Here is a 12,712-nt window from a genome sequence, read left to right as displayed (position 1 = left end):
TTAAACGGTGTATTTATTTATTAAAAAACGTCAGCGCCACGCGCAGCGATTTGGCAGTTTATTTAGAAGGACTAGTCCATCTATGTTCTGAAAAGAGGAGGGGGGAGACGAAAAATTAATGTATGCTGTCTGAAAGCCACTGTAAGCGTGAACAATCAATTAAGACCTGAAATAGTTTATCAAATCTTTCCAATGATTGCTAAGCCAGAATCCATCTTCTCGGTTGAAATTGTCTCTGTGCTTGTATATGTGGATAGCCTCGTGACCGAATCTCTCATGGTAGCCAGATGGCTTACAAAGAACCTCTGTCTTGGAAAAGTCAATGTCATGTGAGCCTACTGAATTATAACAATGATCTGCCACGGCCGAGGTGTTGGTCCTACCGTGTTTAAGGTCTGCTTTGTGTTCACGAATGCGGTCCGAGACATGGCGTTTGGTTTCTCCAATGTAACTACTACCACAGAGGCAACTTAGTTTGTAGACACCAGGGTACTGTATGTCCGGAATCACATCTTTTACAGACGGAACCAGATCAAGGATTTTATGTAATGTGTTGAAACGGACCTGGATCTTGTGTTTATTCAAGATTTTGGAGATCTTTTTTGTGATCCCCGCAATGTAGGGTAAAGTGATGGTTTTGAAAGGCCCCTGAAGAGGGTCCTTCTTCATGGTTTGAGTGATAGCTTTGCGGATTGTATAGTCAGAGTAACCATTAGCCTTAAGAGCTTGGTGTACGTGCTTGAGTTCACTGCCTATGTGTTCCTGGTCGGATATGCATTGGGCTCTATGGTACAGAGTCTTGATGAGAGAATTCTTCTGTGATGGATGGTGGTGGGAATCCGGTTTCAGATAAGCATCCGTATGGGTAGCTTTCCTGTAGACAGAGTGGCTCATTGAACCATCAGGTCTCTTTTTTATTAGGACATTCCAAAAAGGTAGCTTGCCATCTTTTTAGACTTCCATGGTAAACCTGATGGCTGGGTGTATGGAATTGATGTGGTCGAAGAATTGGTCTAGAGCAGGCCGGCCATGTGGACAGATGACAAAAGTGTCATCCACGTACCTCTTCCATAAGGTTGGGCGCAGAGTGGCAGTCTGGATGGCGTCAGTCTCAAATTTCTCCATGAAAATGTTAGCTATAACCGGAGATAGGGGGGAGCCCATTGGGGTGCCCTCAGTTTGTTTGTAGAAAGTTCCATTCCAAGTGAAGTATGTATTGGTTAAACAGTGTCTCACCAGGGGGGGTACCTCAGTGTTTAGTCCTTGATGAACCAAGTCTTCAATGATTGCGATGGTGTCAGGTACAGTAACCTTGGTGAATAAGGAAACTACATCAAAACTGACAAGTAGGTCGTCTGGGGACAGGGAAATACCCTTGATTGTCGATACCAGGTGAGTAGAATTTTGTACCGCAGAGGTGGTTTTTCCAGTGAAAGGACGCAGGATTTCAGACAAAAAACGAGCCAGTTTGTTGGTGGGGGAGTTGATAGTAGAGACGATGGGACGAAGGGGTGTATCTACTTTATGTATTTTTGGTAAGCCGTATAATCTTGGTGGCCTGGCAGCAGAAAGTTTCAACGAAAACTGTTTAGATTGATCAATTAATGCGGTTGAATCAGAAATTATTTTGTTGGTTTGTGTGACGAGGCTGTTGGTGGGATCTCTTTTTATTTTTGTATAACTACCATCGGCGAGTAATTCTTTAATTTTGTTGTTGTATTCTATTTTATCCATGATGACAGTAGCATTGCCCTTGTCAGCTGAGAGGACTACAATGTCATCCCTCTTTTTTAATGTATATAATTCAAAACGCTCATCTTTGCTGAGGTTGCTAGCTGGCATCTTAGCGTTTTTGAGGGTTGCAGCGATTTCAGATCTTGCTACGTCTGCAGTGATGTGACCCAGGCCCCTGAGAGCAACGTCTACTTGGGCAATTATATCATTAACTGGTATGTGTTTAGGTGTGACTGCAAAGTTTAGACCTTTAGCTAAAACGGATTTCAGACCATCAGAAATAGAACTGTTACTGCGATTAATTACGACTTTGTTAAAGTCTAACTTTTTGATGTGTGGGTCCAGTCTTTTGTTGAAGAGGAGGTTAAATTTGGAAATCAGGTTGTCCTTACATTTGGTCGACATAGTAGCAGCTGAAGAGGCAGTCATATTGTCTACATATTCCCAATCCGATGTGGACATTGTTGCCGTCAATGATAAGTGTAGTTTGTAGAGTGTCTTGTCTAACTGATCTAGTTCAGTGCGTATAAGTCTGATTTTTTCTGAGATAAGAGCTAAGCTAGTTTTGAAAAGAATTCGTTTCGCATTAGAAGAAGTTACAGCAGCAGAGGTCAGTGTAAATGCGATTGGTATTACCCCAGAGTCACGGCATCTCTTCAGAAAGGTGAGAGACTCGATTAGCTGAGCCTTCTTATCCCGGAGTTTGTTGAAGGATCTTAAAGTTATGTGGAAACCCTCCCCGTAGAGGCGGTTAAATTTTGATTTAAAGCTTTCGTGACTGCAGTCATTCATATACTTAGCTCTTTCGGTAAAGTCACGTTGAAGGGAAACAATAAAATAATAAAATATATATAAAACAATAAAAATTCTCACGACGTTTCGACCATAACACAAACGGTCGTCATCAGGTGTGTCGGTTCGCATTAATTTATTTATTTTTAAACGGTGCATTTATTTATTTAAAAAACCGTCAGCGCCACGCGCAGCGATTTCGCAGTTTATTTAGAAGGACTAGTCCATCTATGTTCTGGAAAGAGGAGGGGGGAGACGAAAAATTAATGTATGCTGTCTGAAAGCCACTGTAAGCGTGAACAATCAATTAAGACCTGAAATGGTTTATCAAATCTTTCCAATGATTGCTAAGCCAGAATCCATCTTCTCGGTTGAAATTGTCTCTGTGCTTGTATATGTGGATAGCCTCGTGAACGAATCTCTCATGGTAGCCAGATGGCTTACAAAGAACCTCTGTCTTGGAAAAGTCAATGTCATGTGAGCCTACTGAATTATAACAATGATCTGCCACGGCCGAGGTGTTGGTCCTATTGTGTTTAAGGTCTGCTTTGTGTTCACGAATGCGGTCCAAGACATGGCGTTTGGTTTCTCCAATGTAACTACTACCACAGAGGCAACTTAGTTTGTAGACACTAGGGTACTGTATGTCCGGAATCACATCTTTTACAGACGGAACCAGATCACGGATTTTATGTAATGTGTTGAAACGGACCTGGATCTTGTGTTTATTCAAGATTTTGGAGATCTTTTTTGTGATCCCCGCAATGTAGGGTAAAGTGATGGTTTTGAAAGGCCCCTCAAGAGGGTCCTTCTTCATGGTTTGAGTGATAGCTTTGCGGATTGTATAGTCAGAGTAACCATTAGCCTTAAGAGCTTGGTGTACGTGCTTGAGTTCACTGCCTATGTGTTCCTGGTTGGATATGCATTGGGCTCTATGGTACAGAGTCTTTATGAGGGAATTCTTCTGTGATGGATGGTGGTGGGAATCCGGTTTCAGATAAGCATCCGTATGGGTAGCTTTCCTGTAGACAGAGTGGCTCATTGACCAATTCAGCCCTCATAAATTGCAACGTTCATCTTGAAAAGTCCCATCACAGGGGAGAAACAAAAACAAATAGACAAACATTTGGTTGATTTTATTTGCCTGTATTACAACGTCTGTACGCCGTATGGACCTGAAAACTCAATTTCCCTGCACGAGAATACGAGTAAACCGTATGGGTTGACAAGTATGTCAACATATGAGAAAATATGACCCATGCATGGCAAAATCAAAGATGGCCACAAATAATACAATGAGGCCAGCAGCAGAAATTGCAAGTTGTATTTTGTTAATCATACATTGATTTAAAGATCCACTTTGGGAAAAAAAACCTTGCAGAAGTTTTCACAAAGTTATACCGCAATATATTATATACTACTCCTACACAGAAATCCTGGGTCACAAGCCACATTCAAGAAAACATTCTCTTTTTGTCTCAATTTTTGCTGCCTCCTTTGTAGTTTTGCTTTATTTTCTTGTTCATTTGTGGTTGTGATGGTTGCACTCTGTGGACCCCTGCTGTCTGATCGAGTAAACCTTGTGTGAAGTATTCGGTAAAGTCACATAGGTAAAAAATAAAACAACAAAAATCACGTTTCGGCCACAACACAAGCGGCCTTCATCAGGTGAAGAGACCAGACTATCTCGAAGACTGCGCTGGAGTGAAGTCTTCGAGACAGTCTGGTCCCTTCACCTGATGAAGGCCGCTTGTGTTGTGGCCGAAACGTCGTGATTTTTGTTGTTTTATTTTTTACCTACGTGACTTTACCGAATTGAACCAAAGAGTATGGATCCTTGCAGTCACGAAAGATTCAAATCTAGACTTGTGTGAAGTATTCTCTCTGCTAAGCGAAGGGTGTTATTGTGACCCCTAAAATATTGTTACTTCATGTATCATCCGCATATCATTTGATTAGTGCGGATTACAGGGTAGTTGTTAAGAGTTTGGTAATGCAACTGTCCGAATGCTAAGAAACCCGCAGTGCATGTCAGATTGGCGTGCCACGGTGGTGAGATGTTAACTATCTTGCTAGAATACGGGAATTCGTGGATTGGATCCCGACCCTGACGCCTGTATATTTGGAGCTTGCATGTTCTCCCCGTGGTCACATGGATTTTCATCCGGGTCCTCCGGTTTTTCCTTTAAAATTTAGAAACATGCGTTTAGAGTATTTGGCTGCTGTATGATAAGTCACTTAGTTGAGCTATCATTTGTGGCCAGGTTGCTTCTGAAAAAGAGTGGGCCTTACCTGGTAAAATAAAAATATTCGAATAGTTTATAGATGATTTACAGTTACGTATGTCCCGCTGGGCATCTCTGAAAAAAGAGCTTCACAGCTCATCGGTCTCCTGCAGTCTAAATTACGATTCCCACTTTATTCCACGTGGACCGTTTGCAGTATGAACCAACCCGATTTCAGCGCCACACCACAGTTCGCGACGCACATGTGCGAAGAACTTCCCCAACAGTGTTCGCAACACCCGCCCCGAGTGAGTGAGGTCACTGCCGCCATGGGCGTTCCGCTAATTCTCCCCGACGCCCGCCCCGACCAAGGTGGTGTCGCTGCCCGGGGTGGCGCGGGACGCGAGGTTCGCCACCAACGAGCTGCGTGTGCGGCACAGGAAGGAGCTCGTCGCCACGCTGGCCGCCAGGTGCGTGCCGGCGGCAGACGCCACCGTCGCAGAGCGGTGGGGGTTGCGTTGAGGTGGTGGGGTGGCGGCGGCGGCGGCGGCGGGGGCGGGGGGGGGTCACAGTCAACAAGCCAGCGTCGCGGCGTTCGTGGTCGCTTCGGTGTCGCCGGTGGGGGCGTTCGGGTCTCGCGGGGGGCGGGGCGGTGGCGACGCGAGTGGACGGTCAGCGCGGCGGAGTCGATGGTTCGGTTTCTCCAGCCACGTTGTGCGGTGTGTGCGTGGGGTTTTGCCGGGTTCACGGCCAGCACTCTGTGGGCGCCCCCGAGGGGGCCTGCCGCGCGGGCTCGTGGCGACTCGGTGTAAAATGACAAACGGCGACCAACGCCGTCGGCTCCGTTATGACGACGAGGAACCGCGGCGCAGCCGCTGGCGGCAAAACGTGGCCCGAGGTTGAAATTGCGCAGCGAGGCCGTTCGCTAAAACTCCTGCCCAGCGTGCTTCCGAGCGCGCCGGACACGCTCGGCCCTCTACCCCTGGTTCTTACTCGCCTGGTTGTCACTCACCTGGTTCTCACCTGGTTCTCACTCACCTGGTTCTCACCTGGTTCTCACTCACCTGGTTCTCACCTGGTTCTCGCTCACCTGGTTCTTACTCGCCTGGTTCTTACTCGCCTGGTTCTCACTTGGTTCTCACTCACTTGGTTTTTACTCGCCTGGTCCTTACTCACCTGATTCTTACTCACCTGGTTCGAACTCACCTGGTTCTCACTCACCTGGTTCTCACCAAGCTAAACAAATGAACTCGATCGCATGTGCAGGTTCGCGGAGAAGACCACCGCGCAGTGGCTGGAGCTGTTTGAGGGCTGCCCCGTGCCCTACGGACCAATCAACAGCATGCGCCAGGTGTTCTCCGACCCCCAGGTGAGTCCCCACGCAGTGACCAAGGTCACCCCACCTCACTCGCCGGCTGCTGGGTTGCCACTCCAATGCCCGGCTCGGAAGCCACGTGCCCACTGCCTCCTCCACCCTGCCCACGTGTCCCCACCCATCGCGGCCTCCTTCCCCCCTCTCCTGGTTCACGCCTCGATGATCTCGTCAGGGAGCATTCAACCATCATCACGCAAACTCTGGAAATCCTCGCGGCAGCAGCGGCTTTTGGCTGCTGGCCATCAAACAAAGATGGTCACCGCATCACGCGCTTTCATACGCGCTGCTGCGGCTCTTCCTTCGGATATTCGGCAGCCACTGGAGCTATGCGCTTTAAAATCGAGTTTTAAAACTCATTTCTTATTGACTGCTTATTGTGTTTAGTTTGTTGTCCTTACCCCGCACCTCCGATTAGGACGGTTGGCTACGCAGGTTGAGAAAGAAGTTCAATGTACATACATCTACAAAGCTTTTATGCCATATTTCCCAAACTTGCAAGTTGCTAACCCTTATCCTACCATGGCATATCAAGCATGCTTCACACGCGCCTGCATTCAAAGACAAGCGGCCTCTTCACTCGTTGCTTAGTTGAATTCCAGCTCTCTGACTGAGTTGGAAATCAGTCCTGCCTGAAAGTATTATCTGTGCTACTGAGGCATAGTTTAAATGTTATTCCATGCGAAATCGCAAATTAAATAACTTTTCCTGATAATTCGTTGATTAAAGCAAAATATAAAAAGATCAGCTTCATAGCCATGTCCTCTGACTTCAGACAGTGCTGATGTATTTTATTTTGTTTTCAAGTAACGGTAAGAGTGGTGACTCAGTGGTTGGTACACTGCGCTATGAACCGGGCAACCCGAGTTTGGATTCGCATCCACGGCCACCATCAGTGGCGAGCGACGTCTCAACCAGTCATGAGGTTCTCCTCGACCCAGCCCTTTACCAACCTCCACTGACTAGTGCGGTGAAGTATGGTCAAACAACCCCTGTGACGGACCCCATGGCGTGGAGCTTCCATTCAGCAGCGGATTGAGAATGGGCTGTAATTTTTACGTTGCAAGTTGATCCTATTGCAACTGCTTTGGTAAATCTTCCATAGCAGAATTAATCATTCTTGGATTATTTTTTTATATGATACCTTACATTTGAAATCTCTGAAGTATGTTACGATTCTAAATATATATTTTTTAAACCCACGTATTTTAGTGAAATGATACTTAATACTTTACTATACAATCATTTTTTACCATACTTGTTTTCTCCCATAAGGCATGATTATGGAACCGAACCACATGCTTGGGAAATGTTTTGACCCGTTAGCTGGTAGCTTAATCAGCTTTTACTTACAGTAAGGAGGAGGAAAAAAATCACGTGTTTAAAAATGGCGTGCAAAATTCTTGGAAAATAATTAAGACGCGGTGTTCTTTTTTTTTTAAAAAAACATCGCCCCTTGCTGCTTCGCTCTCTCGACTCCAGGAAGGGCGCGCAAATGTCAGGAGCGGCGACTCGTGGTAAAAACAACACGCGGCCACTGCAGCGTCAAGTCAGGAGAGAGAGAGAAAAAATCCAGCGCAATCTGGGATTACTTTTCCCTCCGTCTTCCAGCGGCGTTGTTGACGTGGAAAGTTGTGGCCTTCTCGAGGCATGGCCAGACCTTTTTGACACAAAGTATTGATGTTTAATTTAATTCAGTAGTTACACTTCGGTTTTCTTTGTTGTTGTTGTTGTTGTTGTTTTGTTGTTGTTTTTTTTCTTCGTGCTCTGCGACCCTGAAACGGAGAGGATGTTTACCGCGGATGCTGAGCTCTGCTCACCGCAACCGCCCCCATGGCTCTCCCTTCGTGGAGAGCCAAGGGGGCCGGGAGGGGAGTGGAGTGGGGCCTCAGAGGCACGGCGAGCGGCTCGCAATCGGAAAACGTTGCGAGTTCACATCCCTGCTTGCCGGTCAACTCGTCCCATTACAATCATCCCTCCCGGTGTGGGGGGGGGGGGTCGATAAATTGATTCGCCGCTTCGCGATTGTCCATTGGATGGACTCGTCTCTGCCCCGTTGGAATGTCGAATTTCCACCGCTGGCTCTGCAGGGCTCTGAATGGGAGAGGAGCGTCGACGTCGTGGAGAATGTACTTACTTAACGAGGCGAGGGCCCGTAGCTGTAGCCTCGTTTCTGAGCGATGCCGCGGAACGCGCGTTTGGACCGCGCCGGGTGTAGTCATACAATACGCAGCAGCGGGCGTGTATGTTGTATCTATGTTGTATGTATGTTGTATGTACGTATGTATGTTGTATGTATGTTGTATGTCTGTTGTATGTGTGTATGTTGTATGTATGTTGTATGTTTGTTGTATGTATGTTGTATGTTTGTTGTATGTATGTTGTATGTATGTTGTATGTATGATGTATGTTTGTTGTATGTATGTTGTATGTATGTACGGTATGTCGAACTTCTTTGTCGCACCGTACGGAGCCGACCGTGCTCAGCGGAGGTGCGGGGGAAGGACAACAAAAATAAACGCAAAAAGCAGTTTTCAATCTGGATTTCAAAGTGCATAGCTCCAGTGGCTTCCGAATATCGGAAGGGGTGGGGTGGCGGGAGGGGAACATTCCAGACGGCCGCAGAAGCGCAGAAGGCACGGTGGGTTGGCCTTGATCTTCTGAGTCCAGTCTCTTCTTTTGTCAGCGACTGGGGCATTTGTAGTTACAGAGGGAAGATTTCCGAGGAGGGCTGCGGATCCTGTTCAACCCCGAAAATTCGGCCACACAGTTCCTCTAACTCGTTAATCGCGACATCATAAACTCGTATTAATGTTATGTAAAATTATAATAATAATTAATATAATGCCCTATATTTTATTCAAGAGGGGCCTTGCCTTGGGGTACGTTTGGCTGTTCCCACGAGCGGCTGTTTGGCTTCACGTGGGAGAACACAAGAGGAGCCGGAAAGAACCCCACCACGAGGGAGTAACACTCAAGTACTCCGCGCAGATCGAATTCAATAAATGATTTCTGTACCGCCATCTCCGGCCCACTCGGCTGTCCAGGTCTGCAACACCTTGGTTTTCCCAGGTAGTCTGCCATGCAACCTCGAACCAGGCTCAACAAAGCCTCGCTTGCTAGATCTTGCAAGTTTGTGCACGTTCAGAGCAATTTGGTCATAGGTCTGAGCAGAAAAACAACCATTGTCCTCTTCTAAGTATTTGCTTTGTTGACTTCCCTGTCTAGGTTTTACACAATGGGTTAATTCAGCACATGGATCATCCGACTGCCGGCCACATAGCGGTACCAGGTATGAGACACACAAAGACACTGAGGTAAAGATCCCCATTTAGCCTTGGAGACTGTTGAGGAAAGTGCACCTCGTGAGCAGATATTTAAGACCTGTTTAACACGTTGGCTTTCGCGACCAATATCATCCATAATATTTAAGACCCGACTGGCACATGAGTGGTGGTGTTGCCAGCACCACTCACATCAGACCGCCTTTGTGTCCCCAGTGCCGCAGTTTAGTCACCGTACCAGGCACTAGCTTAAGGCTGAGTCTACCTATGGGAGGCCCGGGACCAGTTGAATTATCGCGCACCGCTGATATTAGCCGCCGCCCAACATTGTAGCCTCGCTGTGCGCCATCAACGTCGTGACTCCTGCCAAAAAAAAAGGGCCCACTTGGCTCACGCGGAGAATTGCTCCGGAGGAACCAAGCCACACGCACGCCGCGCCGGCGGCGTTTGGCACGCACAGGACTCCTCTGCCCGCCGCACTTCACACCTCGCTTAGCACGCTTCCATGCGGAGGCGCGGGTGTGCCCCTCCGGAGTGGTGGGGGGGGGGGGGGGGTGGCCTCGCTACACTCGCGTCGCACGCGGCGAGCTGCGGGTGAGCGGCTTACGAGAAAGACTGGGAGTTCCGCCAGCAGCGGACCGTCTCGGCATGCCCGGTCACCGCCTCGCCCGCAGGGTCTCACACGCCACCCGCGCCCTTCGATGAATCGCGCGAACGCACCGCTGCACTTCTTGTTCGCCGGCTCGCACCGATATCGGCTGGGCGAAGTGTGGTCAAGCAACAACCCCGCGTGGGGGAGGCCCTCATCAACACGGTGTCTAATTAGTGTTTATTTTATTTTTTTACCGCACCACACCTGGGCGGCCGGTGGAGGTGTCCAGATGTCACTTGCCTGCGACGGCCATTAAAGCTCAGCGGCTGCCACTGTTGCCCCCGCTCCTGGTGCTGCTGCTGTGGCAGCAGCAGCTGTTGCTGGGAAGAGACAAACGCACGGCGGTCGCCAGGGGAAGGCCCCTGCCGGCCTCACCGTGGCGACGCGGCCGCGAGCGTCATCACGCCCCTCCGCGCTCCCGTGGGAACGCCGCTGCCTCCCCCCCCCCCCCCGCCACGGAAGAGAGCCGGGCACCTCCGAGCACGGAGGACTGAGGCCGCTCACGGTCTCACCGCCCGGCAAGGGGAGGCGGGAGTTTGGTGGAGAGGGGGATGACCTGCCCACCGCAAGTGGTGCGAGATGGTGGCGAGATGTTAACTCTCTCGCCTGGTGTACAAGAGGTCGTGGGTTCGATCCCGACCCTTACGCCTGCTCTGTATTTGGAGTTTGCGTGCTCTCCACTTGGTCACGTGGATTTTTCTCCGGGTCCTCCGGGTTTTCCGTCCACATTTGGAAACGACATAATTTTAGAGTATTTGACGGCTGTAAATGTGCACGTGATAAGCCACTTCGTTGAGCTATCATTTGTGGCCAGGTGGCTTCTCGAAAAGAGCTGTATAGGTCAGTGGGCCTTACCTGGTAAAATAACAAAAAAATAGTTTAATTTTCGTTTAGGTTGACTCTCATAGCTTGTGCGCGGTGGGGCGAGGAGGGTGTTGATGGTGTGACGATTGACAGAGACGATGGCCACGTGGATCAGCGGTATGGCGAGTTGGAAGGTTGCGAATTCTCATCCTGGTTGGGGGTTGACTCGGCTCATCCGCGGGTCGATGAAATGAGCACCACGTTGCCGGGAAGTCAAGGGTGGTTGTCCTAAGGAGAGATTCACCACCACCACCACCACAAGAGGAATGCGAAATTTCCACTGCCGGCTCAGGGCTGTAAACAGGCAATGAGCACCGCCTGAATGTCTTATCTGCGCATTCAATGACTTATTAGCATATTTATGATAGTGGCGATGATGAGAGTGAAGATGACATTGGTGATGATGTTGCTTACAATGGTGATGAAGATGATTATAATGATGAATGGCAATGATGATGATGGATAATGATGATGATGAGGGTAATGGTCACGGTTTTAACGACGGAGATGACTGTGATTCAATAGCAAAGATAATCAGGATGATGATGATGATGGAAAAGGTATTGATAATTATGATGGTGACTTATCCTAATGATGACTATGATGATGGGCGATGGGCATGATCGGTTAATGATGAATGATGATGGATGATGATTGATGATGATGGATGATGATGATTGATGATGGTTGATGATAGGTGATGGTGATGATGATGGGTAATGATAGATGATAATGGATGATGATGATGATGGATAATGATGATGGTTGATGATAGATGATGATCGGTAATGATAATGGGTAACGATTATTGATGGTGATGATGATGGATAATGATGATGGATGATGAATGATGATGGATGATGATGGATGATGATGGATGATGATGATGATGCATGATGGTTGATGATAGATGATGATTGGTAATGATGATGGGTAACGATTATTGATGATGATGCATGATGATGATGCATGATGGTTGATGATAGATGATGATCGGTAATGATGATGGGTAACGATTATTGATGATGATGGATAATGATGATGGATGATGAATGATGATGAATGATGATAGATGATGAATGATCATGAATGATGGTGGATGATGATGGATGATGATGGATGATGATGGTGATGCATGATGATGATGCATGATGGTTGATGATAGATGATGATTGGTAATGATGATGGGTAACGATTATTGATGATGATGCATGATGATGATGCATGATGGTTGATGATAGATGATGATCGGTAATGATGATGGGTAACGATTATTGATGATGATGGATAATGATGATGGATGATGAATGATGATGAATGATGATGGATGATGAATGATCATGAATGATGGTGGATGATGATGGATGATGATGATGCATGATAATGATGGATGAGCCGGAGTGCGCTCACGATGTGTGGAGTGGCTCAACGCGGTTCTCGTGTGGCTCGGGTGATGGATATAAAAGCGCTGCTCCTGTGATGATGTTAAAAATGGTGATGATGAGGATGATCATGACTATGACAGTGGAGTTGGTGGTGTTGCTGATGATGACAAACATGACAGTGATGATGATAGACGATTACAATGTGGTTGATGATATTACTTATTCATGGCAATGATGATCAGGATGATGGTAATGATGATGATTATGGCTGTGGTGGTGATGATGATGATGATGAGAAAACGTTGACTCTGCACAGGAATTTAACCCACACCTTTGCTGTGCAGCCGCTGCTGCTGCTCCTACAGGGCTAGAGGGTTTCAGGGTGGGCGATTCGGGCAGAGGAC

The 12,712-nt window shown here is 47.6% G+C and overlaps 1 protein-coding gene across 1 annotated transcript in view; it reads left to right on the top strand.

Moving 5' to 3' along the window:
• The window catches only part of SUGCT (succinyl-CoA:glutarate-CoA transferase), a 37,845-nt gene that overhangs the window by 20,675 nt on the left and 4,458 nt on the right, over nucleotides 1–12,712 (top strand). Inside the window, exons 11-13 of the mRNA XM_032951214.2 lie at nucleotides 5,124–5,221; nucleotides 6,018–6,120; nucleotides 9,352–9,415. Coding sequence (XP_032807105.1) covers nucleotides 5,124–5,221; nucleotides 6,018–6,120; nucleotides 9,352–9,415 — 265 coding nt within the window. The remainder of the gene's footprint in view (nucleotides 1–5,123; nucleotides 5,222–6,017; nucleotides 6,121–9,351; nucleotides 9,416–12,712) is intronic.

Source organism: Petromyzon marinus, chromosome 10 (assembly GCF_048934315.1).
Source record: "Petromyzon marinus isolate PM22_M1 ecotype Great Lakes invasive population chromosome 10, UKy_Petmar_22M1.pri1.0, whole genome shotgun sequence".
NCBI lineage: Eukaryota > Metazoa > Chordata > Hyperoartia > Petromyzontiformes > Petromyzontidae > Petromyzon > Petromyzon marinus.
Note: the sequence above shows the minus strand (reverse complement) of the source record. Positions and strands in the feature narration are given on the sequence as shown.